The sequence below is a fragment of the Cherax quadricarinatus genome, chromosome 79, assembly GCF_038502225.1.
Source record: "Cherax quadricarinatus isolate ZL_2023a chromosome 79, ASM3850222v1, whole genome shotgun sequence".
Classification (NCBI taxonomy): domain Eukaryota; kingdom Metazoa; phylum Arthropoda; class Malacostraca; order Decapoda; family Parastacidae; genus Cherax; species Cherax quadricarinatus.
Genome location: NC_091370.1, coordinates 1,269,607 through 1,295,205, shown reverse-complemented (window position 1 = coordinate 1,295,205; position 25,599 = coordinate 1,269,607). Strand labels below are relative to the sequence as shown.

At 43.2% G+C, this 25,599-nt stretch overlaps 1 protein-coding gene across 2 annotated transcripts in view; it reads left to right on the top strand.

The window, feature by feature from the left end:
• The window catches only part of LOC128702726 (protein Wnt-11b-2-like), a 229,835-nt gene that overhangs the window by 198,793 nt on the left and 5,443 nt on the right, over positions 1 to 25,599 (top strand). For both annotated transcript variants that reach the window (XM_070101829.1, XM_070101830.1), the window contains 2 exons: positions 6,752 to 6,850; positions 23,325 to 23,518. In XM_070101829.1, coding sequence (XP_069957930.1) covers positions 6,752 to 6,850; positions 23,325 to 23,518 — 293 coding nt within the window. The remainder of the gene's footprint in view (positions 1 to 6,751; positions 6,851 to 23,324; positions 23,519 to 25,599) is intronic.

Here is a 25,599-nt window from a genome sequence, read left to right as displayed (position 1 = left end):
TTACACGTGGGTCAAACTTCGGAATGTCCCTTTCGAAGCTGATGAGTATGTAATCCGTCAAGCCTTCACTAAATTTGGGACAATCCATCAGGCTACTGCAGGGGTATGGAGCCATGGGCCGTTTGATGGTAAACCCAATGGGTCATTTTCAGTGAAAATGTCCCTCAAAATGCCCATCCCATCTTTTGTTGTCCTCGGAATCTACAGTACTCAGGTATATGTGTATTACCCGGGGCAAAGGAAGACGTGTCGGTTATGTGATGCGTATGGGCACATGGTGTATCAATGTGATCCTCAGCGTTAACGACAACCATGTGAGCAACGTGTGCCGTCAGACACTCCTACACAAGCCCCTGAGTCCATGGCAAGGGCGGGTGCCCGTCCGACGCCAACGTCTCAACAGTCTTCCCTTGATGTACCTGTCTCTATACCTGATTTGCCGTGTGCTACATTGCCCTGTATGGAGAATAACGTTGCTGATGACGGTGTCGCAGCGACGTCAACTGATGTTCCATCTCGTGAAGTCGAGCTAGGCCTCCCTGTATCATTTCTGGAATTATATGGTGCAGTGGAGGAGTGTCCGGTGCCACCAGCCACCCCAGTGGCGTCCGATAATAGCACTGGTAGCCTACCGTCAACGACTGCGACTCCCGACGGACCCACTGTGATAACTACTAGTGTGGACGTCCATGCACACGTGACCGTGCCTGCCTGCACCATTGTCGACGGGAACTCCCGTAAGCGGGCGGCAGGGAATTCAAGTAGTGATGATGAACTGACACCAGGACAATGACCTGGAAAAAAGTCGTGGGCCGTGATCATGTCGGAGGATCTCACCTTCAAGGACCATAACATTGTATCAATCGCATCTGCTAGAAAAATGACAGGATGGATAATGAGAACCTTCAAAACTAGGGAGGCCAAGCCCATGATGACACTCTTCAGGTCACTTGTTCTATCTAGGCTGGAATATTGCTGCACACTAACAGCACCTTTCAAGGCAGGTGAAATTGCTGACCTAGAAAATGTACAGAGAACCTTCACGGCGTGCATAACAGAGATAAAACACCTCAATTACTGGGAGCACTTGAGGTTCCTGAACCTGTATTCCCTGGAATGCAGGCGGGAGAGATACATGATTATATACACCTGGAAAATCCTAGAGGGACTAGTACCGAACTTGCACACGAAAATCACTCACTACGAAAGCAAAAGACTTGGCAGACGATGCAACATCCCCCCAATGAAAAGCAGGGGTGTCACTAGCACGTTAAGAGACCATACAATAAGTGTCAGGAGCCCGAGATTGTTCAACTGCCTCCCAGCACACATAAGGGGGATTACCAACAGACCCCTGGCAGTCTTCAAGCTGGCACTGGACAAGCACCTAAAGTCGGTTCCTGACCAGCCGGGCTGTGGCTCGTATGTTGGTTTGCGTGCACCCAGCAGCAACAGCCTGGTTGATCAGGCTCTGATCCACCAGGAGGCCTGGTCACAGACCGGGCCGCGGGGGCGTTGACCCCCGGAACTCTCTCCAGGTAAACTCCAGGTTTCCCCTGATAGTTTAAGTTATTCTTGCAAGCATGGAGGAATACCAGTTTTGGATGAATGCTGGAAGTAAGTTAGGAATAACAGGAAAAAATTTAGGATCTTTCATTAGTGCTAAGATCCAGGAAAGACTTGAAAGAGAGAGAATTGACAGAGAAGAGAAACAGAAAGGGAAAGAGAAGAAGAAAAGGAGAGAGAGAGAATTGAAAGGGAAGAGAAAAAGGAGAGAGAGAGAATCGAAAGAGAAGAGAAAAAGGAGAAAGAGAACCTTGAAAGACAGGAGAAAAAGGAGAGAGAGAGAATTGAGAGAGAAATCCAAGAAAGACAGTTAGAAAGAGAAAGAGAAGACAAAAAGGAGCATGATAGACTTGATCGTGAAGAAAGAGCTAGAGAACGTGAGGAACAGGCTAAAATACGTGAGGAACAGGCTAAAATACGTGAGGAAAAAGCTAGAGAACTTGAGTTAAGAGAGAGAGAAAAGGATCGCGAGCTCGAAAAATCTCGCCTTGAATTAGAGAATAAAAAGTTAACTCTTACACAACAACAATTAGAGGAAGGAGTAATTGAACATCATGCAGCTAGTGCACATATTCCAACACCTAATTTACCTCCCTTCACAGAGGGGGAAGACATAACTTCATACATTATCAGGTTTGAAAATACTGCTACCCTCTGTGAATGGCCTGCTGACACCTGGGCTACCAGGTTAGGAATGTTATTTTCTGGTACAGCCTTGAATATCTATGCAACTTTGTCACAGGATATATGTAATTATAACCTACTGAAGAAGGCAATCCTTAAAGCATATCAAAAAACCACTAATTCTTACAGGAAAGATTTCAGGTATGCCACTTTACAGCCTGGCCAGAACTTTCAGCAGTTACAGGTAACACTCTTTTGTTTGTTCGACTTTTGGATAGAGAGTTCAGGAATTGGTCGCAGTTATGAATCTCTTAGAGACTTCATGGTTGCTGACCAGTTCCTGGCAGCTCTTCCCCATCAGATACGAACATTCATCAGAGAACGTAGCCTGATTAAAGCTGAGGAAGTTGCTGAGGCTGCTGACTTGTATGCTGAGGCTTAAAAAATCAAAGCCTCTAGTGGAAAGTAAAATGACTTCTTTTATTCCTGTTTGTCATTTGTGTGGTGTTAAGGGACATAAACGTCTAGATTGTCCTAAGAAGGTCCAAAAAGTTGGAAGATGTTTTAAAGACTGTAATGACCAAGCACCCTTCTGTTCAGGAACAGTTAATGGACTTAATGTATCTACCATTTTACGAGACACTGGATGCACATGTATAGTCATTTCTGATAAGCTGTTCCCTAACCTTAAAGAAACTCATTCCTCTGCTATACTTTCAGACTACTTGGGCCGTACAGACACTTTTCCTACCATCCGTTGTTACATTAGGTCTAAATGGTTCACAGGTTGGTCTGAAGCTGTACTAGCTCCCATCACTTCTTGCTCCGTACTAATAGGTAATGTTAAAGGTGCCATTCTTCCTTCTGAGGTTGACCTTTCATCACCAAAGATGGACATAGGTGTTTCAGATCCTCTTCCTGTAGAGTCAGAGAAGCCCCTCGAAAGTTCAGATGAGACAATGTCTCGTGAGATTCATGTGGGATTAAAAACCAGTGATGCTGCTCTCGAAAGCGAGGAAGTAGGATCACCAGTTCACTTATTAGATGAAAGTGAAGATATCACCTCCGATACTATAAATGTCTTGACTAGGGCTCAGACCAAAGCCCAGGCTTCTCCTACTGTCCATCCTTTGATTTTCCCTGACTTTAAGCCTTTAGACATATCGAAGGACTCCTTTGTCAATTTACAACGTAATTGCCCTTCTCTTCAGAATTGCCATAATGCCGCTAAACAAAATCAAGTTATCCAAAGGATGCTGTATTTTGGTTCACGCGCCCCAGCTCTGAGGAGCTGGATGAGATTTTCGCCTTATAATCGGTGACAAACACGTAACAATATGTACTAGACATGCACGGTATATGCCATCATTCATTCATTCATTCATGTTGATTCGCCGGTACTTCCAGCCCGGGTCTTCTCCAGATGGTGACCCGGCAGTGACCCCCCGGGTGGGGGTTGACGTTCATCTTCTTCTTTCTTGGGCCCTCTGGTTGGAGGATGTCTTCTTCTTCTATCTTGCGCTGACTTCCCAGGAGGGAAGTGTCTTCTCGCTTCAGAAGCGCAGGCGGGCAGAGGCAGCAATTACAGGGTCGATTGGAGCCACACCCCAGCTTTAGCAGACAGCAAAGTGCTGGGGAAATTTATCTTCATGGTGAATGGTCATAGATAGTCATGCTAGAGGAGGGTACCGTCTTCAAGGGACCCATTCCGGAGCGTCCTGAATTTCTTCCTTGAGGTGTAATCGACTGCCACAAGGCGGGGTGCAGTGAGTAGCCTGTTCAGGTCTGCAGTGGTATATGAAATATTTGGGTCGTAGGTGTACTTGACTGTTCCGTCCTGGAGTCCCTGTTTAAGTTCTGAAGACTGCATTGGGCTCTTGTACTGGTTGGTTGTGTAGAAGTATACGCCAGCCAGGACGCGGGCCTCGTCTTGTGGTGTAGTAGTGGCAGTGGCACGGGGAGATGCATCCCCAGTTTCTTGTGTTTTAGCTTTCTTGGCTGGTGGCTGAACTGGTGGAGGCGAGGTTTCTGATTGGTCAATTGCGCTAGCAGTGGGTGCAGGTGGTGGTGGACTCTCATTGATGGGATTTGCCGGTGTCTCGGTGGTCTCTGATTGGTCCATCTCTGTGTTGTGTGAAGCTTGTGATAGCGGTGTAGCAACGGTGATGTTGGAGACATTAGCAGTGGTTTTTATGATCTTAGTGGAAGGTGGGGATGCAGGGAATGTAAAACCAGGCATATTGTTGAGTTTGAAGAGTTCATTGATGGTGGTGTTAAAGGAACCAGGCTCAGCTACATTCTGTAAATGAGCATACATGATGCAGTAAAGAATCTTGGTGGAGTCGGCAGTAGGTGCTGGCAGGGAAGTGGTGGGAGCAGCTTGCGTGGCGTGTAGGATTTTGGTGGTATCTGCTTGAAGCTTGACGATAGCAGAGTGTGTGGATTCTTGTGGACTGGGCTTCTTCTGCTGTTGTTGTTGTTGTTGTTTCTTGAGTATGCCTCTTCTGGTAGGGCATCTGGCAGCAAGAGTATGGTGGTCATTCTTGCAGTTCAAGCATTTGGGTGGTGAAGCAGTAGTGCAATTCTTGAAGTCATGACCCTCACGGCCACAGGTGGAGCAGAACTTCCTGTCCTTGGTAGGGCAATCTTTTGTGGTGTGTATGTATGAGTAACAATTATAGCACTGTGAGATTTGTTGGATTTTTTCTGTTTCAATGAAGGCTGGGTTGATGTGGAAGTAGTGAATAGCCAGGCCCTCAATATATGCCATCTTTATAACTACAATGTATCTTAAATCTTTTGTACAATATTATGTAATAAAATATTCCTATTGCTAGAAAAAGAATGAAAAGATGGGGTGGAAGGGGAAGTGGAATATTCAAACGGCTCCAGGAAGAAATCCTTTTTAATCCACTTCTCCGAGGCTGTGTATCCCACAGTTTACACCAGAAGTGGACCCCATTATATTATATATATATATATATAAATATATATATATATATATATATATATATATATATATATATATATATATATATATATATATGAAGATTGAGACACTTATGCAGCATATGGGAATCTTTATTCAGGAAACGTTTCGCCACACAGTGCCTTCATCAGTCCAATACAAAGAGGAAGGCGTAAGGAGAGGAGGAGTAAGAGGTAATCAGTCCCTCAGCCTGGAGTCGATGTGTTCAGTCCATCAATCTTGTAGAATGTACAGCATAGGGCCGTAGACGTGGCTTATATACTGTAGTGAGGTTTTTCAAACCATTCATCACAACTGTCAGACACTGCAGCATCATGGGATCTTGTTACAAAGAATTCTTCAACACTTGTTCAACCTTTGGACGAAGACCTACTTCGACTAGTGGATGGTACTACTATGACCCCGCCTCCGCCTGCTTCACCTCACCTCACTACAGTATATAAGCCACGTCTACGGCCCTATGCTGTACATTCTACAAGATTGATGGACTGAACACATCGACTCCAGGCTGAGGGACTGATTACCTCTTACTCCTCCTCTCCTTACGCCTTCCTCTTTGTATTGGTCTGATGAAGCCACTGTGTGGCGAAACGTTTCCTGAATAAAGATTCCCATATGCTGCATAAGTGTCTCAATCTTCAACTTGTCGGTTTTTCAAACCATTCATCACATATATATATATATATATATATATATATATATATATATATATATATATATATATATATATATATATGCAATAAGATCACAGTAAACAGGTGATTATATATATATATATATATATATATATATATATATATATATATATATATATATATATATATGTATGTATGTATGTATGTATGTATGTATGTATATTAAGCAAATATCGCAAAACAAGTGATACAAGAGGCAAAACAACCACGGGGGGAGTAGAATGATAACTCTAGGCTTTTCGGGTTGCAATCAACACATCTACAGGAGCTTGCAGTGTTGCAGAAATGGTAGGAAATCCAGGTAGATTCGTTCAGGGGAACGGCTCTAATTAAAGCCATTCCTCTGAACGAAGCTTAAGATTTCCTTTTGTTTTACTATCATTACTTCAAACATCTAGATTAATAATAATAATTAACCTAGATAGAATTATTTAGTAGATATTTCAACAAATAATCTCTGCTGTCGCTCTCTTCCATGTACATCTATGTACGCTCGCTCTCTGTCCATCTATCTATCTATCTATCTATCTTTTCGCCTGTCTCTTTTCCAGATAATTACCTGTGTCTCTTTCTTTTTCCCAGGTAGTCACCCGTGTCTCTCACCCATGTAACCCTCTCCCAGGTAGCTCTTTCCCAGGTATCTCTTCCCCAGGTAGTCACTTGTGTATCTTCCCCGGGTAGTCACCTGTGTCTCTTCCCCAGGTAGTCACCTGTGTCTCTTCCCCAGGTAGTCATGTGTGTCTCTTCCCCAGGTAGTCACCTGTGTATCTTCCCCATGCAGTCACCTGTGTCTCTTCCCCAGGTAGTCACCTGTGCCTCTTCCCCAGCTAGTCACCTGTGTATCTTCCCCAGGTAGTCACCTGTGTCTCTTCCCCAGGTAGTCAAAGCCTCGTTATCGACTCAGTGCAAGTGTCACGGTGTTTCTGGTTCATGCAACATTAAGACGTGTTGGAAGGCACTGCCCAACTTTATTGAGGTAAGACGAGTGTTATTGAGTGAGAGAGAGAGAGAGAGAGAGTAAGATATTGAGATTGAGATTTAAGAGAGATAAACATTTACTGACTGACAATCGCCAAAATAACACAAAATCTTGCCTATTGTAAAAATAATTATTCGTTATTTTTGGTTTTCACGAACACTGAAATATTTATCATTTATAATAAGTTGTGTATCAGGGAGTATGAGTGAAAAGTATTACAGTAATAATTATTACAGCTATTATTATTATTACAATTATTATTATTATTATTATTAGCACTAGTAGTAGCAGTAAGAATAATAGTAGTAGAATTATTATTATTATTAACATTATTGTTAATAATATTATTATTGTATTAACAAAACAGTTAATCCTGTATATTTTTTTTTCGTCACTTAACAAGTACAGTTTTGAGTCCAGTTAGTTCCAAAATTAATCTTTCTCATATTTATCATTCAGTGAGAACATTCCTCATTAATCGTATTATTTATTGCTACTGTATTCTGTTGTTTCCGGGTTAATCTTTGGAGGGCATTTCTGTCAAGAGTATTTTACGTCTCCGGATAAACACAATTCACCAAACCATTTTGCTCGTGCAAAACTGTATGTAAGATAGACACAAAAATATATTGTCTGCAGAACTATTTACAAGACCTGAGGTGCTAATACCTTACCTGGGCGAGAGGCCTGAGCTTGCTACCATCTGCAGCTCATAAGACTGCCATCCCCACGAGCCCCTTTGAGGCGGGGTAGATGGCAGACCAGAGGCCTAGCTTCTCCCTGCGAGCCCCGTGAGGGCGGGGAATGTGGCTAGGCCTGGGGACACTTGGTCCCAAAGATGAGGAGGTACTTGTACCTCCTCCCATGGGAGACTCCCCAGATAGGGAGCCAAGGCCGGGTCACCACTACTTGGAAAAGACCTGTGCCGGGAGAATACCGGCGAATAAAAAAAAAAAAAAAAAAAAAAGCCTTACCTGGTACAACTCAAAACTAAATGGAGATAAACCTAGTCGACGTTTCGGTCTATAATGGCCCGAAATGTCTTCTTTTTTTATCTCTGATTCGTGGAGTGGTTGTAATTTACGTGATAGTAGTAGGTATTTGCTTCCATTTTTTTTTTTTATACTTTCGACCGTGGATTTTTTCAGTTACTTACAACAACTGGTGATAGCGAGGCAGATATGTAGTTCAGAGAGACTTTCCTCTCACTTGTTGTAGAAATATTTGTAGTTCAGAGAGACTTTCCTGTCACTTAAACCATACCCCCGGCCGGGATTGAACCCGCGGGTTCAATCCCGGCCGGGGGTATGGTTTATTTGCAATCGTGTCATTACGATTTCTTGAGTCAAGTTTCCTGTCACTTGTTGTAGAAATATTTGTAGTACAGAGAGACTTTCCTGTCACTTGTAGAAATATTTGTAGTTCAGAGAGACTTTCCTGTCACTTGTTGTAGAAATATTTGTAGTTCAGAGAGACTTTCCTGTCACTTGTTGTAGAAATATTTGTAGTTCAGAGAGACTTTCCTGTCACTTGTTGTAGAAATATTTGTAGTTCAGAGAGACTTTCCTGTCACTTGTTGTAGAAATAATTGTAGTTCAGAGAGACTTTCCTGTCACTTGTTGTAGAAATATTTGTAGTTCAGAGAGACTTTCCTGTCACTTGTTGTAGAAATATTTGTAGTTCAGAGAAACTTTCCTGTCACTTGTTGTAGAAATATTTGTAGTTCAGAGAGACTTTCCTGTCACTTGTTGTAGAAATATTTGTAGTTCAGAGAAACTTTCCTGTCACTTGTTGTAGAAATATTTGTAGTTCAGAGAGACTTTCCTCTCACTTGTTGTAGAAATATTTGTAGTTCAGAGAGACTTTCCTCTCACTTGTTGTAGAAATATTTGTAGTTCAGAGAGACTTTCCTGTCACTTGTTGTAGAAATATTTGTAGTTCAGAGAGACTTTCCTGTCACTTGTTGTAGAAATATTTGTAGTTCAGAGAGACTTTCCTGTCACTTGTTGTAGAAATATTTGTAGTTCAGAGAGACTTTCCTGTCACTTGTAGAAATATTTGTAGTTCAGAGAGACTTTCCTGTCACTTGTTGTAGAAATATTTGTAGTACAGAGAGACTTTCCTGTCACTTGTTGTAGAAATATTTGTAGTACAGAGAGACTTTCCTGTCACTTGTTGTAGAAATATTTGTAGTTCAGAGAGACTTTCCTGTCACTTGTTGTAGAAATATTTGTAGTTCAGAGAGACTTTCCTGTCACTTGTTGTAGAAATATTTGTAGTTCAGAGAGACTTTCCTGTCACTTGTTGTAGAAATATTTGTAGTTCAGAGAGACTTTCCTGTCACTTGTTGTAGAAATATTTGTAGTTCAGAGAGACTTTCCTGTCACTTGTTGTAGAAATATTTGTAGTTCAGAGAAACTTTCCTGTCACTTGTTGTAGAAATATTTGTAGTTCAGAGAGACTTTCCTGTCACTTGTTGTAGAAATATTTGTAGTACAGAGAGACTTTCCTGTCACTTGTTGTAGAAATATTTGTAGTTCAGAGAGACTTTCCTGTCACTTGTTGTAGAAATATTTGTAGTACAGAGAGACTTTCCTGTCACTTGTTGTAGAAATATTTGTAGTACAGAGAGACTTTCCTGTCACTTGTTGTAGAAATATTTGTAGTTCAGAGAGACTTTCCTGTCACTTGTTGTAGAAATATTTGTAGTTCAGAGAGACTTTCCTGTCACTTGTTGTAGAAATATTTGTAGTACAGAGAGACTTTCCTGTCACTTGTTGTAGAAATATTTGTAGTTCAGAGAGACTTTCCTGTCACTTGTTGTAGAAATATTTGTAGTTCAGAGAGACTTTCCTGTCACTTGTTGTAGAAATATTTGTAGTTCAGAGAGACTTTCCTGTCACTTGTTGTAGAAATATTTGTAGTTCAGAGAGACTTTCCTGTCACTTGTTGTAGAAATATTTGTAGTTCAGAGAAACTTTCCTGTCACTTGTTGTAGAAATATTTGTAGTTCAGAGAGACTTTCCTGTCACTTGTAGAAATATTTGTAGTTCAGAGAGACTTTCCTGTCACTTGTTGTAGAAATATTTGTAGTTCAGAGAGACTTTCCTGTCACTTGTTGTAGAAATATTTGTAGTTCAGAGAGACTTTCCTGTCACTTGTTGTAGAAATATTTGTAGTTCAGAGAGACTTTCCTGTCACTTGTTGTAGAAATATTTGTAGTTCAGAGAAACTTTCCTGTCACTTGTTGTAGAAATATTTGTAGTTCAGAGAGACTTTCCTGTCACTTGTAGAAATATTTGTAGTTCAGAGAGACTTTCCTGTCACTTGTTGTAGAAATATTTGTAGTTCAGAGAGACTTTCCTGTCACTTGTTGTAGAAATATTTGTAGTTCAGAGAGACTTTCCTGTCACTTGTTGTAGAAATATTTGTAGTTCAGAGAGACTTTCCTGTCACTTGTTGTAGAAATATTTGTAGTACAGAGAGACTTTCCTGTCACTTGTTGTAGAAATATTTGTAGTTCAGAGAGACTTTCCTGTCACTTGTTGTAGAAATATTTGTAGTACAGAGAGACTTTCCTGTCACTTGTTGTAGAAATATTTGTAGTACAGAGACTTTCCTGTCACTTGTTGTAGAAATATTTGTAGTTCAGAGAGACTTTCCTGTCACTTGTTGTAGAAATATTTGTAGTTCAGAGAGACTTTCCTGTCACTTGTTGTAGAAATATTTGTAGTTCAGAGAAACTTTCCTGTCACTTGTTGTAGAAATATTTGTAGTACAGAGAGACTTTCCTGTCACTTGTTGTAGAAATATTTGTAGTTCAGAGAGACTTTCCTGTCACTTGTTGTAGAAATATTTGTAGTTCAGAGAGACTTTCCTGTCACTTGTTGTAGAAATATTTGTGGTACAGAGAGACTTTCCTGTCACTTGTTGTAGAAATATTTGTGGTACAGAGAGACTTTCCTGTCACTTGTTGTAGAAATATTTGTGGTACAGAGAGACTTTCCTGTCACTTGTTGTAGAAATATTTGTGGTACAGAGAGACTTTCCTGTCACTTGTTGTAGAAATATTTGTGGTACAGAGAGACTTTCCTGTCACTTGTTGTAGAAATATTTGTGGTACAGAGAGACTTTCCTGTCACTTGTTGTAGAAATATTTGTGGTACAGAGAGACTTTCCTGTCACTTGTTGTAGAAATATTTGTGGTACAGAGAGACTTTCCTGTCACTTGTTGTAGAAATATTTGTGGTACAGAGAGACTTTCCTGTCACTTGTTGTAGAAATATTTGTGGTACAGAGAGACTTTCCTGTCACTTGTTGTAGAAATATTTGTGGTACAGAGAGACTTTCCTGTCACTTGTTGTAGAAATATTTGTGGTACAGAGAGACTTTCCTGTCACTTGTTGTAGAAATATTTGTAGTTCAGAGAGACTTTCCTGTCACTTGTTGTAGAAATATTTGTGGTACAGAGAGACTTTCCTGTCACTTGTTGTAGAAATATTTGTGGTACAGAGAGACTTTCCTGTCACTTGTTGTAGAAATATTTGTGGTACAGAGAGACTTTCCTGTCACTTGTTGTAGAAATATTTGTGGTACAGAGAGACTTTCCTGTCACTTGTTGTAGAAATATTTGTGGTACAGAGAGACTTTCCTGTCACTTGTTGTAGAAATATTTGTGGTACAGAGAGACTTTCCTGTCACTTGTTGTAGAAATATTTGTGGTACAGAGAGACTTTCCTGTACTCTGTCTTGGAGAGGTTCACACGATGTCTGTGTTCATTTAACTTTCATTGTAGCAATACTGCAGTTTTCTTTAGAACACTTCAAAGATGTTTGCATATTTATACATATCCCGGTGTTAAATAGCATGTTACAACATAAGAAGGAATGAGCACTGCAGCAGGATTACTGGCCCATGCAAGGTAGGTTCAAGTCACGCCAAATCAAGATGGCAGGAGAAGTGCTGTAGGCCTGATGGTAAATTAGACAAATGTGCAACGCTTGGGTATTTTTATTGAGGAAACGTTTCGCCACACAGTGGCTTCATCAGTCCATACAAAGGAGAATGGTGAAGAACAGGAGGAGTTTGAGGTAATCAGTCCCTCAGCCTTGAGTCGATGTAGTCAGTCCATCAATCTTGAAAAGAATACAGCATATGTGCGAAGAAGTGACTTATATACTGCAGGCAGGAGAGGTGCAGCAGTCGTAGGTGGTATCACATATGACCACTGTGAAAGTAGGTCGTGCCCAAGGGTTAGGTAAGTGAAGAATTCCCTGTATTAAGATCCCAAGATGTTGCTGTGTCAGACAGGAATGTGAAAAGAATACAACATGTGCATTGAATTTCCTTATATACTGTAGCTACTTCTACGCACATATGCTGTATTCTTTTCAAGATTGATGGACTGACTACCTTGACTCAAGACTGAGGGACTAATTACCTCAAATTCCTCCTGCTGTTCACCATTCTCCTTCGTATGGACTGATGAGGCCACTCTGTGGCGAGACGTTTCCTCACTAAAGATACTCAAGTGTTGCACATGTGTCTAATTTATCAGCTTGTCGGTTCTCTGAATACGAATTTATTAACTTTTTTCACTAAGGTATTTGAGGAGGTAGATCATGGTAATGAATATGATATTGTGTATATGGACTTCAGTAAGGCTTTTGACAGGGTCCCACATCAGAGACTATTGAGGAAAATTAAAGCATATGGAATAGGAGGAGAAATTTTTTCCTGGATAGAGGCATGGTTGACAAATAGGCAGCAGAGAGTTTGCATAAATGGGGAGAAATCAGAGTGGGGAAGCGTCACGAGCGGTGTTCCACAGGGGTCAGTGTTGGGCCCCCTGCTGTTCACAATCTACATAAACGACATAGATGAGTTGTTAGGTAAGACACATATGCAACAGTTAGACAACTTTATTCCGAAACGTTTCGCCTACACAGTAGGCTTCTTCAGTCGAATACAGAAAGTAGGCAGGAACAGTAAAGATGTGAAGACGATGTAATCAGTCCATCACCCTTAAAGTCGTAGAATTTGAGGTTGTCAGTCCCTCGGCCTGGAGAAGTTCAGTTCCATAGTCAGGAACTATCTGAAGATCAAGCGACAGTGCGGAGACTTAAATACTGTCGGAAGGAGAGGTGCAGGGTAGTAGTAGTAGTAGTAGTAGTAGTGAGAGGCAACTGAGAGGTCATGTCCCTCTCAGATCCAACCCTTCTCACTTGAAAAGCTTGTTCAAGGTGTTTTCTGTACCAAGATGCCACGTGTTGCAGTGTCTGACAAGATGAACATCAAAAATGGTATACAATACCGACAGGTATTGTATAAAGAGCGACATCGGCAAGTTTGCCGATGACACCAAAATAGGCCGTCGAATTCATTCTGACGAGGACATTCGAGCACTCCAGGAAGATTTGAATAGACTGATGCAGTGGTCGGAGAAGTGGCAGATGCAGTTTAATATAGACAAATGCAAAGTTCTAAATGTTGGACAGGACAATAACCATGCCACATATAAACTAAATAATGTAGATCTTAATATTACGGATTGCGAAAAAGATTTAGGAGTTCTGGTTACCAGTAATCTGAAACCAAGACAACAGTGCATAAGTGTTCGCAATAAAGCTAATAGAATCCTTGGCTTCATATCAAGAAGCATAAATAATAGGAGTCCTCAGGTTGTTCTTCAACTCTATACATCCTTGGTTAGGCCTCATTTAGATTATGCTGCACAGTTTTGGTCACCGTATTACAGAATGGATATAAATTCTCTGGAAAATGTACAAAGGAGGATGACAAAGTTGATCCCATGTATCAGAAACCTTCCCTATGAGGATAGACTAAGGGCCCTGAAACTGCACTCTCTAGAAAGACGTAGAATTAGGGGGGATATGATTGAGGTGTATAAATGGAAGACAGGAATAAATAAAGGGGATGTAAATAGTGTGCTGAAAATATCTAGCCTAGACAAGACTCGCAGCAATGGTTTTAAGTTGGAAAAATTCAGATTCAGGAAGGATATAGGAAAGTACTGGTTTGGTAATAGAGTTGTGGATGAGTGGAACAAACTCCCAAGTGAACATTAAAATGGTATAAAATACCGACAGATTGTTAGGTAAGACACATATGCAACAGTTAGGTATCTTTATTTCGAAACGTTTCGCCTACACAGTAGGCTTCTTCAGTCGAGTACAGAAAAGTTGATAGAAGCAGAAGATACTTGAAGACGATGTAATCAGTCCATCACCCTTAAAGTTTTGAGGTGGTCAGTCCCTCAGTCTGGAGAAGAGCATTGTTCCGTTGTCTGAAACAATATGAAGTTGAAGTGACAGAATGGGGCCTTATATAGTGCCAGGAGGTGAGACGTAGGTTGCTTTGGGAGGGCAGGTCCCTCTCAAACCCAGCCGTTCTCACTAGTCGAGGTTGTCGAAGTTGATGGTCTGTACCAAGATACCCTTGTGTTGCAGTGTCATTCTGTCAGACACTGCAACACAAGGGTATCTTGGTACAGACCATCAACTTCGACAACCTCCACTAGTGAGAACGGCTGGGTTTGAGAGGGACCTGCCCTCCCAAAGCAACCTACGTCTCACCTCCTGGCACTATATAAGGCCCCATTCTGTCACTTCAACTTCATATTGTTTCAGACAACGGAACAATGCTCTTCTCCAGACTGAGGGACTGACCACCTCAAAACTTTAAGGGTGATGGACTGATTACATCGTCTTCAAGTATCTTCTGCTTTTATCAACTTTTCTGTACTCGACTGAAGAAGCCTACTGTGTAGGCGAAACGTTTCGAAATAAAGATACCTAACCGTTGCATATGTGTCTTACCTAACAAACTCCCAAGTACCGTTATAGAGGCCAGAACGTTGTGTAGCTTTAAAAATAGGTTGGATAAATACATGAGTAGATGTGGGTGGGTGTGAGTTGGACCTGATAGCTTGTGCTACCAGGTCGGTTGCCGTGTTCCTCCCTTAAGTCAATGTGACCTGACCTGACTAGGTTGGGTGCATTGGCTTAAGCCGGTAGGAGACTTGGACCTGCCTCGCATGGGCCAGTAGGCCTTCTGCAGTGTTCCTTCGTTCTTATGCTCTTATGTTCTTATAATGGAATATGCAACTACTCAAGGGGATATAAAACCACAAAAGGGAATATACAACCATACAAGGGTATATACAACCACACAAGGGGATATAAAACCACACAAGGGAATATACAACCGTACAAGGGGATATACGACAACACAAGGGGATAAGAACATAAGAACATAAGAACGAAGGAACACTGCAGAAGGCCTACTGGCCCATGCGAGGCAGGTCCAAGTCTCCTACTGGCTTAAGCCAATGCACCCAACCTAGTCAGGTCAAGTCACATTGACTTAAGGGAGGAACACGGCAACCGACCTGGTAGCTCAAGCTATCAGGTCCAACTCACACCCACCCACATCTACTCATGTATTTATCCAACCTATTTTTAAAGCTACACAACGTTCTGGCCTCTATAACTGTACTCGGGAGTTTGTTCCACTCATCCACAACTCTATTACCAAACCAGTACTTTCCTATATCCTTCCTGAATCTGAATTTTTCCAACTTAAAACCATTGCTGCGAGTCCTGACTAGGCTAGATATTTTCAGCACACTATTTACATCCCCTTTATTTATTCCTGTCTTCCATTTATACACCTCAATCATATCCCCCCTAATTCTACGTCTTTCTAGAGAGTGCAGATTCAGGGCCCTTAGTCTATCCTCATAGGGAAGGTTTCTGATACATGGGATCAACTTTGTCATCCTCCTTTGTACATTTTCCAGAGAATTTATATCCATTCTGTAATACGGTGACCAAAACTGTGCAGCATAATCTAAATGAGGCCTAACCAAGGATGTATAGAGTTGAAGAACAACCTGAGGACTCCTATTATTTATGCTTCTTGATATGAAGCCAAGGATTCTATTAGCTTTATTGCGAATACTTATGCACTGTTGTCTTGGTTTCAGATTACTGCTAACCAGAACTCCTAAATCTTTTTCGCAATCCGTAATATTAAGATCTACATTATTTAGTTTATATGTGACATGGTTATTGTCCTGTCCAACATTTAGAACTTTGCATTTGTCTATATTAAACTGCATCTGCCACTTCTCCGACCACTGCATCAGTCTATTCAAATCTTCCTGGAGTGCTCGAATGTCCTCGTCAGAATGAATTCGACGGCCTATTTTGGTGTCATCGGCAAACTTGCCGATGTCGCTCTTTATGCCCTCATCTATGTCGTTTATGTAGATTGTGAACAGCAGGGGGCCCAACACTGACCCCTGTGGAACACCGCTCGTGACGCTTCCCCACTCTGATTTCTCCCCATTTATGAAAACTCTCTGCTGCCTATTTGTCAACCATGCCTCTATCCAGGAAAAAATTTCTCCTCCTATTCCATGTGCTTTAATTTTCCTCAATAGTCTCTGATGTGGGACCCTGTCAAAAGCCTTACTGAAGTCCATATACACAATATCATATTCATTACCATGATCTACCTCCTCAAATACCTTAGTGAAAAAAGTTAATAAATTCGTAAGGCAGGAACGCCCCTTTGTAAAACCATGCTGAGATTCGTTGATTAATTTATGCTTTTCAAGGTGGCTACGAACTGCCTCGGCAATTATTGATTCCATAAATTTTCCCACTATAGAGGTTAGGCTTATTGGTCTATAGTTCGAAGCTAAGGACCTGTCACCTGTTTTGAAAATAGGTATCACATTTGCCATTTTCCACTTATCTGGCACTATGCCAGTTTGTAGTGATATGTTGAAAAGATTAGCCCAAGGTGTGCTAAGCTCCTCTTTACATTCCTTTAGAACCCTTGCATACAGTTCATCAGGGCCTGGGGATTTGTTAGGTTTTAATTTATCAATTTGCCTAAGGACCATGTCACTTGTGGCCCTAATCGTGCACAGTTTATTATCGTCCTGTTCTACATAATTTATCATTACTGGAATATACAACCACACAAGGGGATATACAACCACACAAGAAGATATACAAACACAAGGGGATATACAACCACACAAGGGGATATACAACCATACAAGGGGGATATACAACCACACAAGGGAATATACAACCACACAAGGGGATATACAACCACACAAGGGGGATATACAACAACACAAGGGAATATACAACCACACAAGGGGATATACAACCACACAAAGGGATATACAGCCCCACAAGGGGATATACAACCACACAAGGGGATATAGAACCACACAAGGGTATATGTAGGGATATACAAATATTACGACTGGTAATACAAGACCTTCGGATCAGCTTAAATACGACTTGATCACAGTAATGGAACTTAATTTCTATACCACATTATACCTGTTCATAAATTAATGTGTATTCACATAGGCGCACATCAACTGCTGCAGCATACGGGCGTCTGCAAAACCTCAGAACAGCATTCCGACATCTAAATAAGGACTCATTCAGGACCCTGTACACTCTGTGCATTAGGCGCATATTGAAATTAACAGCGCCAGTTTCGAACCACACTTAGCCAAGCATGTATGGAACTAGAGAAAGTGCAAAGGTTTGCAACAACACTAGTCCCGATGCTATGGGGTATGTCCTACGAGGAGAGGTTAAGGGAAATCGACCTGACGACACTGGAAGACAGGGGAGATAAGGGTGATATGATAACCACATATAAAATACTGAGAGGTATAGACAAGGTGGACAGAGACAGGATCTTCCAGAGATGGGACACAGCAACAAAGGGTCACAGTTGGAAATTGAAGACTCACATGGCTCACATGGATGTTAGGAAGTATTTCTTCAGTCACAGTGTTGTCAGGAAGTGGAATAGGCTGGGTAGTGATGTAGTGGAGGCAGGATCTACACATAGCTTTAAGTAGAGGTATGATAAAGCTCACGGAGCGAAAAGAGTGACTAAGTAGCGGCAAGATGAAGAGGCGGGGCCAGGAGTTATGAATCGACCCCCACAACCACAACTAGGTGAGTACACACACTCACACACACATACATACACACACACACACACACACACACACACACACACACACACACACACACACACACACACACACACACACACACACACACACATACACACACATACACACACACACACACACACACACACACACACACACACACACACACACACACACACACACACACACACACACACACACACACACACACACACACACACACAAACCTTCTGGAGTTCTATGACAAAGTTACAGAAGTGCGACACGAGAGAGAGGGGTGGGTTGATTGCATTTTCTTGGACTGCAAGAAGGCCTTTGACACAGTTCCTCACAAGAGATTAGTGCAGAAACTAGAGGATCAGGCACGTTTAACAGAAAGGGCACTGCAATGGATCAGAGAATACCTGACAGAGAGGCAACCACGAGTCATGGTACGGGATGAGGTATCACAGTGGGCACCTGTGACGTGCGGGGTCCCACAGGGGTCGGCCCTAGGACCAGTGCTATTTCTGGTATATGTGAATGACATGATGGAAGGGATAGACTCAGAGGAGTCCCTGTTCGCAGATGATGTGAAGTTAATAAGGAGAATTAAATCAGATAAGGACCAGGCAGGACTTCAAAGAGACCTGGACAGGTTGGACATGCGGTCCAGCAACTGGCTTCTTGAATTCAACCCTGCCAAATGCAAAGTCATGAAGATCGGAGAAGGGCAAAGAAGACCGCAGACAGAATATAGACTAGGTGGCCAAGGACTGCAAACCTCGCTCAAGGAGAAAGCTCTTGGGGTGGCCATAACACCGAACATGTCTCCGGAGGCACACATCAACCAGATAGCTGCTGCAGCATATGGGCGCCTGGCAAACCTGAGAATAGCGTTCCGATACCTTAGTAAGGAATCGTTCAAGACACTGTACACTGTGTACATTAGGCCCATACTTGAGTATGCAGCTCCAGTTTGGAACCCACACCTGGTCAAACACGTCAAGAAAATAGAGGTATGTCCTACGAAGAAAGGTTGAGGGAAATCGGACTGACGGCATTGGAGGACAGACGGGTCAGGGGAGACATGATAAAGATATATAAAATACTGCGTGGACTAGACAAGGTAGACAGAGACAGGCTGTTCCAGAGAGGGGACACAGAAACAAGGGGTCACAATTGGAAGGGAAGTTAGGAAGTATTTCTTCAGTCATAGAGTCGTCAGGAAGTGGAATAGCCTAGCAAGGGATGTAGTGGAGGCAGGAACCATACATAGCTTTAAGACGAAGTATGGCAAAGCTCAGGAAGCAGAGAGAGAGAGAGAGGACCTAGTAGCAGTTAGTGAAAAGGTGGGGCCAGGAACCGAGTATCGACCCCTGCAACCACAATTAGGTGAGTACAATTAGGTAAGTACACACACACACACACACACACACATACACTGTTCCCTCTGCCCCCAACCCACACATCACAAACCTCACACCTACAGCTTCCCCTATTGGCACTCGGACCCCACCCCCTCATCACAAACCTCACCCACACCACAACCCCCCCCATAGGCCCCCACCAGGGGTGCCACTCCCCCAACCCCAATATTCCCCCAGGACCACTGTGATAGAGAAGTAGCTGAAGGTTTGGTATACGAACACTGACAGAATAACGAATAAATATGAGGAGTGGCACGAAAGAATCAATGAGAAATCCCCGGACATCATAGCAGTCACAGAAACGAAACTCACTGAGACAATAACAGATGCAATCTTCCCACCGGGATATCAGATCCTGAGGAAAGATAGAAGGAGGGGATTTGAGGAAATGGAAGACATGGACGTGATTGGAGAAAGGGATTACATAGAAGGGGCTGTTCAGTCTGGGGAACATAAGGTAGTCATTGGAGTGATGTAGAACCCACCACAGAACTGCAGGAGGCCAAAAGAGGAATACGAAGAGAACAACAGAGCGATGGTGGACACGCTGGCTGAGGTGGCAAGAAGAGCTCACTCAAGCAGAGCAAAGTTACTGGTTATGGGCAATTTCAACCACAGGGAGTTTGATTGGGAAAACCTGGAGTCGCATGGGGGACCCAAAACATGGAGAGCCAAGATGATGGATGTGGTACTGGAAGACCTCATGCATCAGCATGTCAGGGACACTATCAGAGAGAGAGGGGAGGATGAACCAGCAAGACTGGACCTTGTGTTCACCTTGATCCATTCAGACATTGAGGACATCACTTAACAGAGGCCCCTTTTAGCTAGGGATCACGTGGTTCTGAGTTTTGAATATACAGTAGAGTTACAAGTGGAGAGGGTAACAGGAATTGAATGGGCAAAGCCAAACTATAAAAGAGGGGACTACACAGGTATGAGAAACTTCCTGCGGGAGGTTCAGTGGGACAGAGAACTGGTAGGAAAGTCAGAACGAGATGATGGAATATGCAACAACAAAATGCAAGGAGGCAGAGGAAAGGTTTGTTCCCAAGGGCAATAGAAATATTAGGAAGACCAAATTGAGTCCTTAGTTTACCCGAAGGTGTAGGGAGGCAAAAACTAAGTGCACTAGATAATGGAAAAAGTACGGAGGCAAAGGGCCCAGGAAAATATAGAGATTAGTAGAAGAGCCAGAAACGAGTACGCACAGATAAGGAGGGAGGCCCAGCAACAGTACGAAAACGACATAGCATCGAAAGTCAAGTCTGACCCGAAACTGCTGTATAGCCACATTAGAAGGAAGACAACAGTCAAAGACCAGGCGATCAGGCTGAGGAAAGAGGGTGGGGAACTCACAAGAAATGATCAAGAGGTATGTGAGGAGCTCAACATGAGATTTAAGTATTTACAGTGGAGAGAGGAAGGTCTCTGGAAGGGCAGAACAGAACAGAGGGGGACACCAACAAGGAATATACCAACAAGTGTTGGATGACATACATACAACTGAGGAGGAGGTGAAGAAGCTGGTAAGGGACCTTCATACCTCAGAGGCAATGGGACCGGACAACATCTCCCCGTGGGTCCTTAAAGAGGAAGCAGAAATGCTGTATGTGCTACTAACCACAATCTTCAACATATCCCTTGAAACTGGGCAACTACCTGAGGTATGGAAGACGGCAAATGTAGTTCCCATTTTTAAAGAAGGAGACAGAAAAGAGGCACTAAACTATAGGCCTGTGTCACTGACGTGTATAGTATGCAAAGTCATGGAGAAGATTATCAGGAGGAGAGTGGTGGAGCACCTGGAGCGAAAGAATATAAATGCCAACTAGCACGGATGTATGGAAGGCAAATCCTGTGGCACAAACCTTCTGGAGTTTTATGATAAAGTAACAGAAGTAAGACACGAGAGAGAGAGAGAGGGGTGGATTGACTGCATCTTCTTGGACTACAAGAAGGCCTTCGACACAGTTCCTCACAAGAGATTAGTACAGAAGCAGGATGGGCACTGCAATGGATCAGAGAATACCTGACAGGGAGGCAACAACGAGTCCTGGTACGTGATGCGGTATCACAGTGGGTACCTGTGATGAGCAGGGTCCCACAGGGGTCGATCCTAGGACCAGTGATATTTTCGGTATATGTGAATGATATGATGGAACGGTTAGACTCAGAAGTGTCCCTGTTCACAGATTATGTGAAGTTAATGAGGAGAATTAAATCAGATGAGGATCAGGCAGGACTTGAAAGAGACCTGGACAAGCTGGACACCTGGTCCAGCAACTGGCTTCTCGAATTTAACCCCGCCAAATGCAAAGTCATGAAGATCGGGGAAGGGCAAAGAAGACTGCAAACGGAGTATAGGCTAGGTGGCCAAAGATTGCAAACCTCGCTCAAGGAGAAAGATCTTGGGGTAAGTATAACACCGAGCACGTCTCCGGAAGCACACATCAACCAAATAACTGCTGCAGCATATGGGCGCCTGGCAAACCTGAGAACAGCATTCCAATACCTTAGTAAGGAATCGTTCAAGACACTGTACACTGTGTATGTCAGGCCCATACTGGAGTATGCAGCACCTGTTAGGAACCCACACTTGATCAAGCATGTCAAGAAATTAGAGAAGTGCAAAGGTTTTCGACAAGGTTAGTTCCAGAGCTAAGGGGAATGTCCTATGAAGAAAGGTTAAGGAAAATCGGCCTGACGGCACTGGAAGACAGGAGAGTTAGGGGAGACATGATAACGACATACAAAATACTGTGCAGAATAGAGAAGATGAACAGAGACAGGCTGTTCCAGAGATGGGACACAGAAACAAGAGGTCACAATTGGAAGTTGAAGACTCAGCTGATCCAAAGGGATGTTAGGAAGTATTTCCTCAGTCATAGAGTTGTCAGGCAGTGGAATAGCCTAGAAAGCGACGTAGTGGAGGCGGGAACCATACATAGTTTTAAGACGAGGTTTGATAAAGCTCATGGAGCAGGAAGAGAGAGGACCCAGTAGCAACCAGTGAAGAGGCGGGGCCAGGAGCTAAGACTCGACCCCTGCAACCACAAATAAGTGAGTACAAATAGGTGAGTACACATTCACACACTCATTCACATCATCTGTGCAGATGATGTGAAGTTAATGAGGAGAATTAAATCAGGTGAGGATCAGGCAGGACTTCAAAGAGACCTGGACAGACTGGACACCTGGTCCAGCAAATGGCTTCTCGAATTTAATCCTGCCAAATGCAAAGTCATGAAGATAGGGGAAGGGCACAGAAGACCACAGACAGAGTATAGGCTAGGTGGCCAAAGACTGCAAACCTCACTCAAGGAGAAAGATCTTGGGGTGAGTATAACACCGAGCATGTCTCCGGAAGCACACATCAATCAGATAACTGCTGCAGCATATGGGCGCCTGGCAAACCTGAGAACAGCATTCCGACACCTTAGTAAGGAATCATTCAAGACACTGTACACCGTGTATGTCAGGCCCATACTGGAGTATGCAGCACCTGTTTGGAACCCGCACTTGATAAAGCACGTCAAGAAACTAGAGAAAGTACAAAGGTTTGCGACAAGGTTAGTTCCAGAGCTAAGGGGAATGTCCTATGAAGAAAGATTAAGGGAAATCGGCCTGACGACACTGGAGGACAGGAGGGTCAGGGGAGACATGATAACGACATATAAAATACTGCGTGGAATAGACAAGGTGGACAAAGACAGGATGTTCCAGGGTGGGGACACAGAAACAAGAGGCCACAATTGGAAGTTGAAGACACAAATGAGTCAGAGAGATATTAGGAAGTATTTCTTCAGTCATAGAGTTGTCAGGCAGTGGAATAGCCTAGAAAATGACGTAGTGGAGGCAGGAACCATACACAGTTTTAAGACGAGGTTTGATAAAGCTCATGGAGCGGGGAGAGAGAGGGCCCAGTAGCAACCGGTGAAGAGGTGGGGTCAGGAGCTAAGACTCGACCCCTGCAACCACAAATAGGTGAGTACAAATAGGTGAGTACTGTTAATTTCCACCTCTACTATCTTACAGGCTGCGGAGCGTCTGTACCGCGGCTACTTATCAGGTGTAGAGGTACGGGAGGTGACTGCAGGTCCCCGCTTGCGGCTGCTGCCTGCCAGTCCTGCGGTCTCCCGCTTCTCCCGTGATGACCTAATCTACGTCACTAAATCTCCAGATTACTGTCATCCAGAACCTCGCGTCGGCTCCCTGGGTACTGGTGGAAGGTAAGTCCCCACTCCTTGGGTACTGGCGGAAGGTAGGTCCCCACTACCCGGGTACTGCTGGAAGGCAAGTCCCCACTTCCTGGGTACTGGTGGATGGTAAGTCCCCACTCCCTGGGTACTAGTGGAAGATAGGTCCCTACAACCTGGGTACTGGTGGAAGGTAGGTCCCCACTCCCTGGGTATTGATGGATGGTAAGTCCCTACTCCCTGAGTACTGTTGGATGGTAAGTCCCCACTCCCTGGGTACTGCTGGAGGGTAAACCTCCAGTACCTGGGCACTGATGAATGGTAAGTCCCCAGTACCTGGGTACTGATGGATGGTAAGTCCCCAGTACCTGGATACAGGTGGATGGTAAGTCCCCACTCCCTGGCCACTGCTGGAAGGTAAGTCCCCAGTACCTGGGTACTGGTGGATGGTAAGTCCCCACAACCTGGGTACTGGTGGATGGTAAGTCCCCACTCCCTGGGCACTGCTGGAAGGTAAGTCTCCAGTACCTGGGTACCGGTGGATTATAAGTCCCCAGTACCTGGGTACTGGTGGATGTTGAGTCTCCAGTACCTGGGTACTGGTGGATGGTAAGTCCATGGTACCTAGGTACTGGCGGATGGTAAGTCCCCAGTACCTAGGTACTGGCGGATGGTAAGTCCCCAGTACCTGGGTACTGGTGGATGGTAAGTCCCTGGTACCTAGGTACTGGTGGATGGTAAGTCCCCAGTACCTAGGTACTGGTGGATGGTAAGTCCCCAGTACCTAGGTACTGGTGGATGGTAAGTCCCCAGTACCTGGGTACTGGTGGATGGTAAGTCCCCAGTACCTGGGTACTGGTGGATGGTAAGTCCCCAGTACCTAGGTACTGGTGGATGGTAAGTCTCCAGTACCTAGGTACTGGTGGATGGTAAGTCCCCAGTACCTGGGTACTGGTGGATGGTAAGTCCCCAGTACCTGGGTACTGGTGGATGGTAAGTCCCCAGTACCTGGGCACCGATGGAAGATTACCACTACTATACCTCTTACTAGAGGTAAGAGGTACAGTAGTGATATAACTGCAGGTATAACTGCAGTGAAACTGCAGTTATACTTGTAGCATTAGTATTGGTAATAGCGTTAGTATTGTCAATAGTAATGTTAGTATTAGTCGATGTAAAAAGTTGTGATTGCAGTAGTATAAGTCGGCGCAAATGTAGCAGGAGTAGTAATAAACAATGGTCGTAGAAGTCGTAGTAGCAGTAGTAGTAGTAGTAGTAACAGTAGTAGTAACAGTGGTAACAGTAGTAGTACTAGTAACAGTTGTAACAGTAGTTGTAGTAGTAACAGTAGTAGTAGTAGTAGTAACAGTAGTAGTAGTAGTAGTAACAGTAGTAGTAGTAGTAACAGTAGTAGTAGTAGTAGTAACAGTAGTAGTAGTAGTAGTAACAGTAGTAGCAGTAACAGTAGTAACAGTAGTAGTAGTAGTAACAGATGTAACAGTAGTAGTAGCAGTAGTAGCAGTAACAGTAGCAACAGTAGTAGTAATAACAGTTGTAACAGTAGTAGTAATAGTAACAGTAGTAGTAGTAGTAACAGTAGGAATAGTAGTAGTAGTAGCAGTAATAGTAGTAGTAACAGTAGTAGTACAAGTAACAGTTGTAACAGTAGTAGTAGTAACAGTAGTAACACTAGTAACAGTAGTAGTACTAGTAACAGTAGTAGTACTAGTAACAGTTGTAATAGTAGTAGCAGTAGTAGTAGTAGTAACAGTAGGAACAGTAGTAGTAGTAACAGTAGTAGTACTAGTAACAGTTGTAACAGTAGTAGTAATAGTAGTAGTACTAGTAACAGTAGTAGTGCTAGTAACAGTTGTAATAGTAGCAGTAGTAGTAGTAGTAGTAACAGTAGGAACAGTAGTAGTAGTAACAGTAGTAGTAGTAACAGTAGTAGTACTAGTAACAGTTGTAACAGTAGTAGTAACAGTAGTGGTACTAGTAACAGTACGCGGAGGTCAGTGGTCACCTGCGGTCATACCTCCCTAATATCTTGGGAGTTAAACGTGGGCTGTTACCAAGCACCATGGCTTGTTGTAGTGCTTTAGAATCTCAGGTTA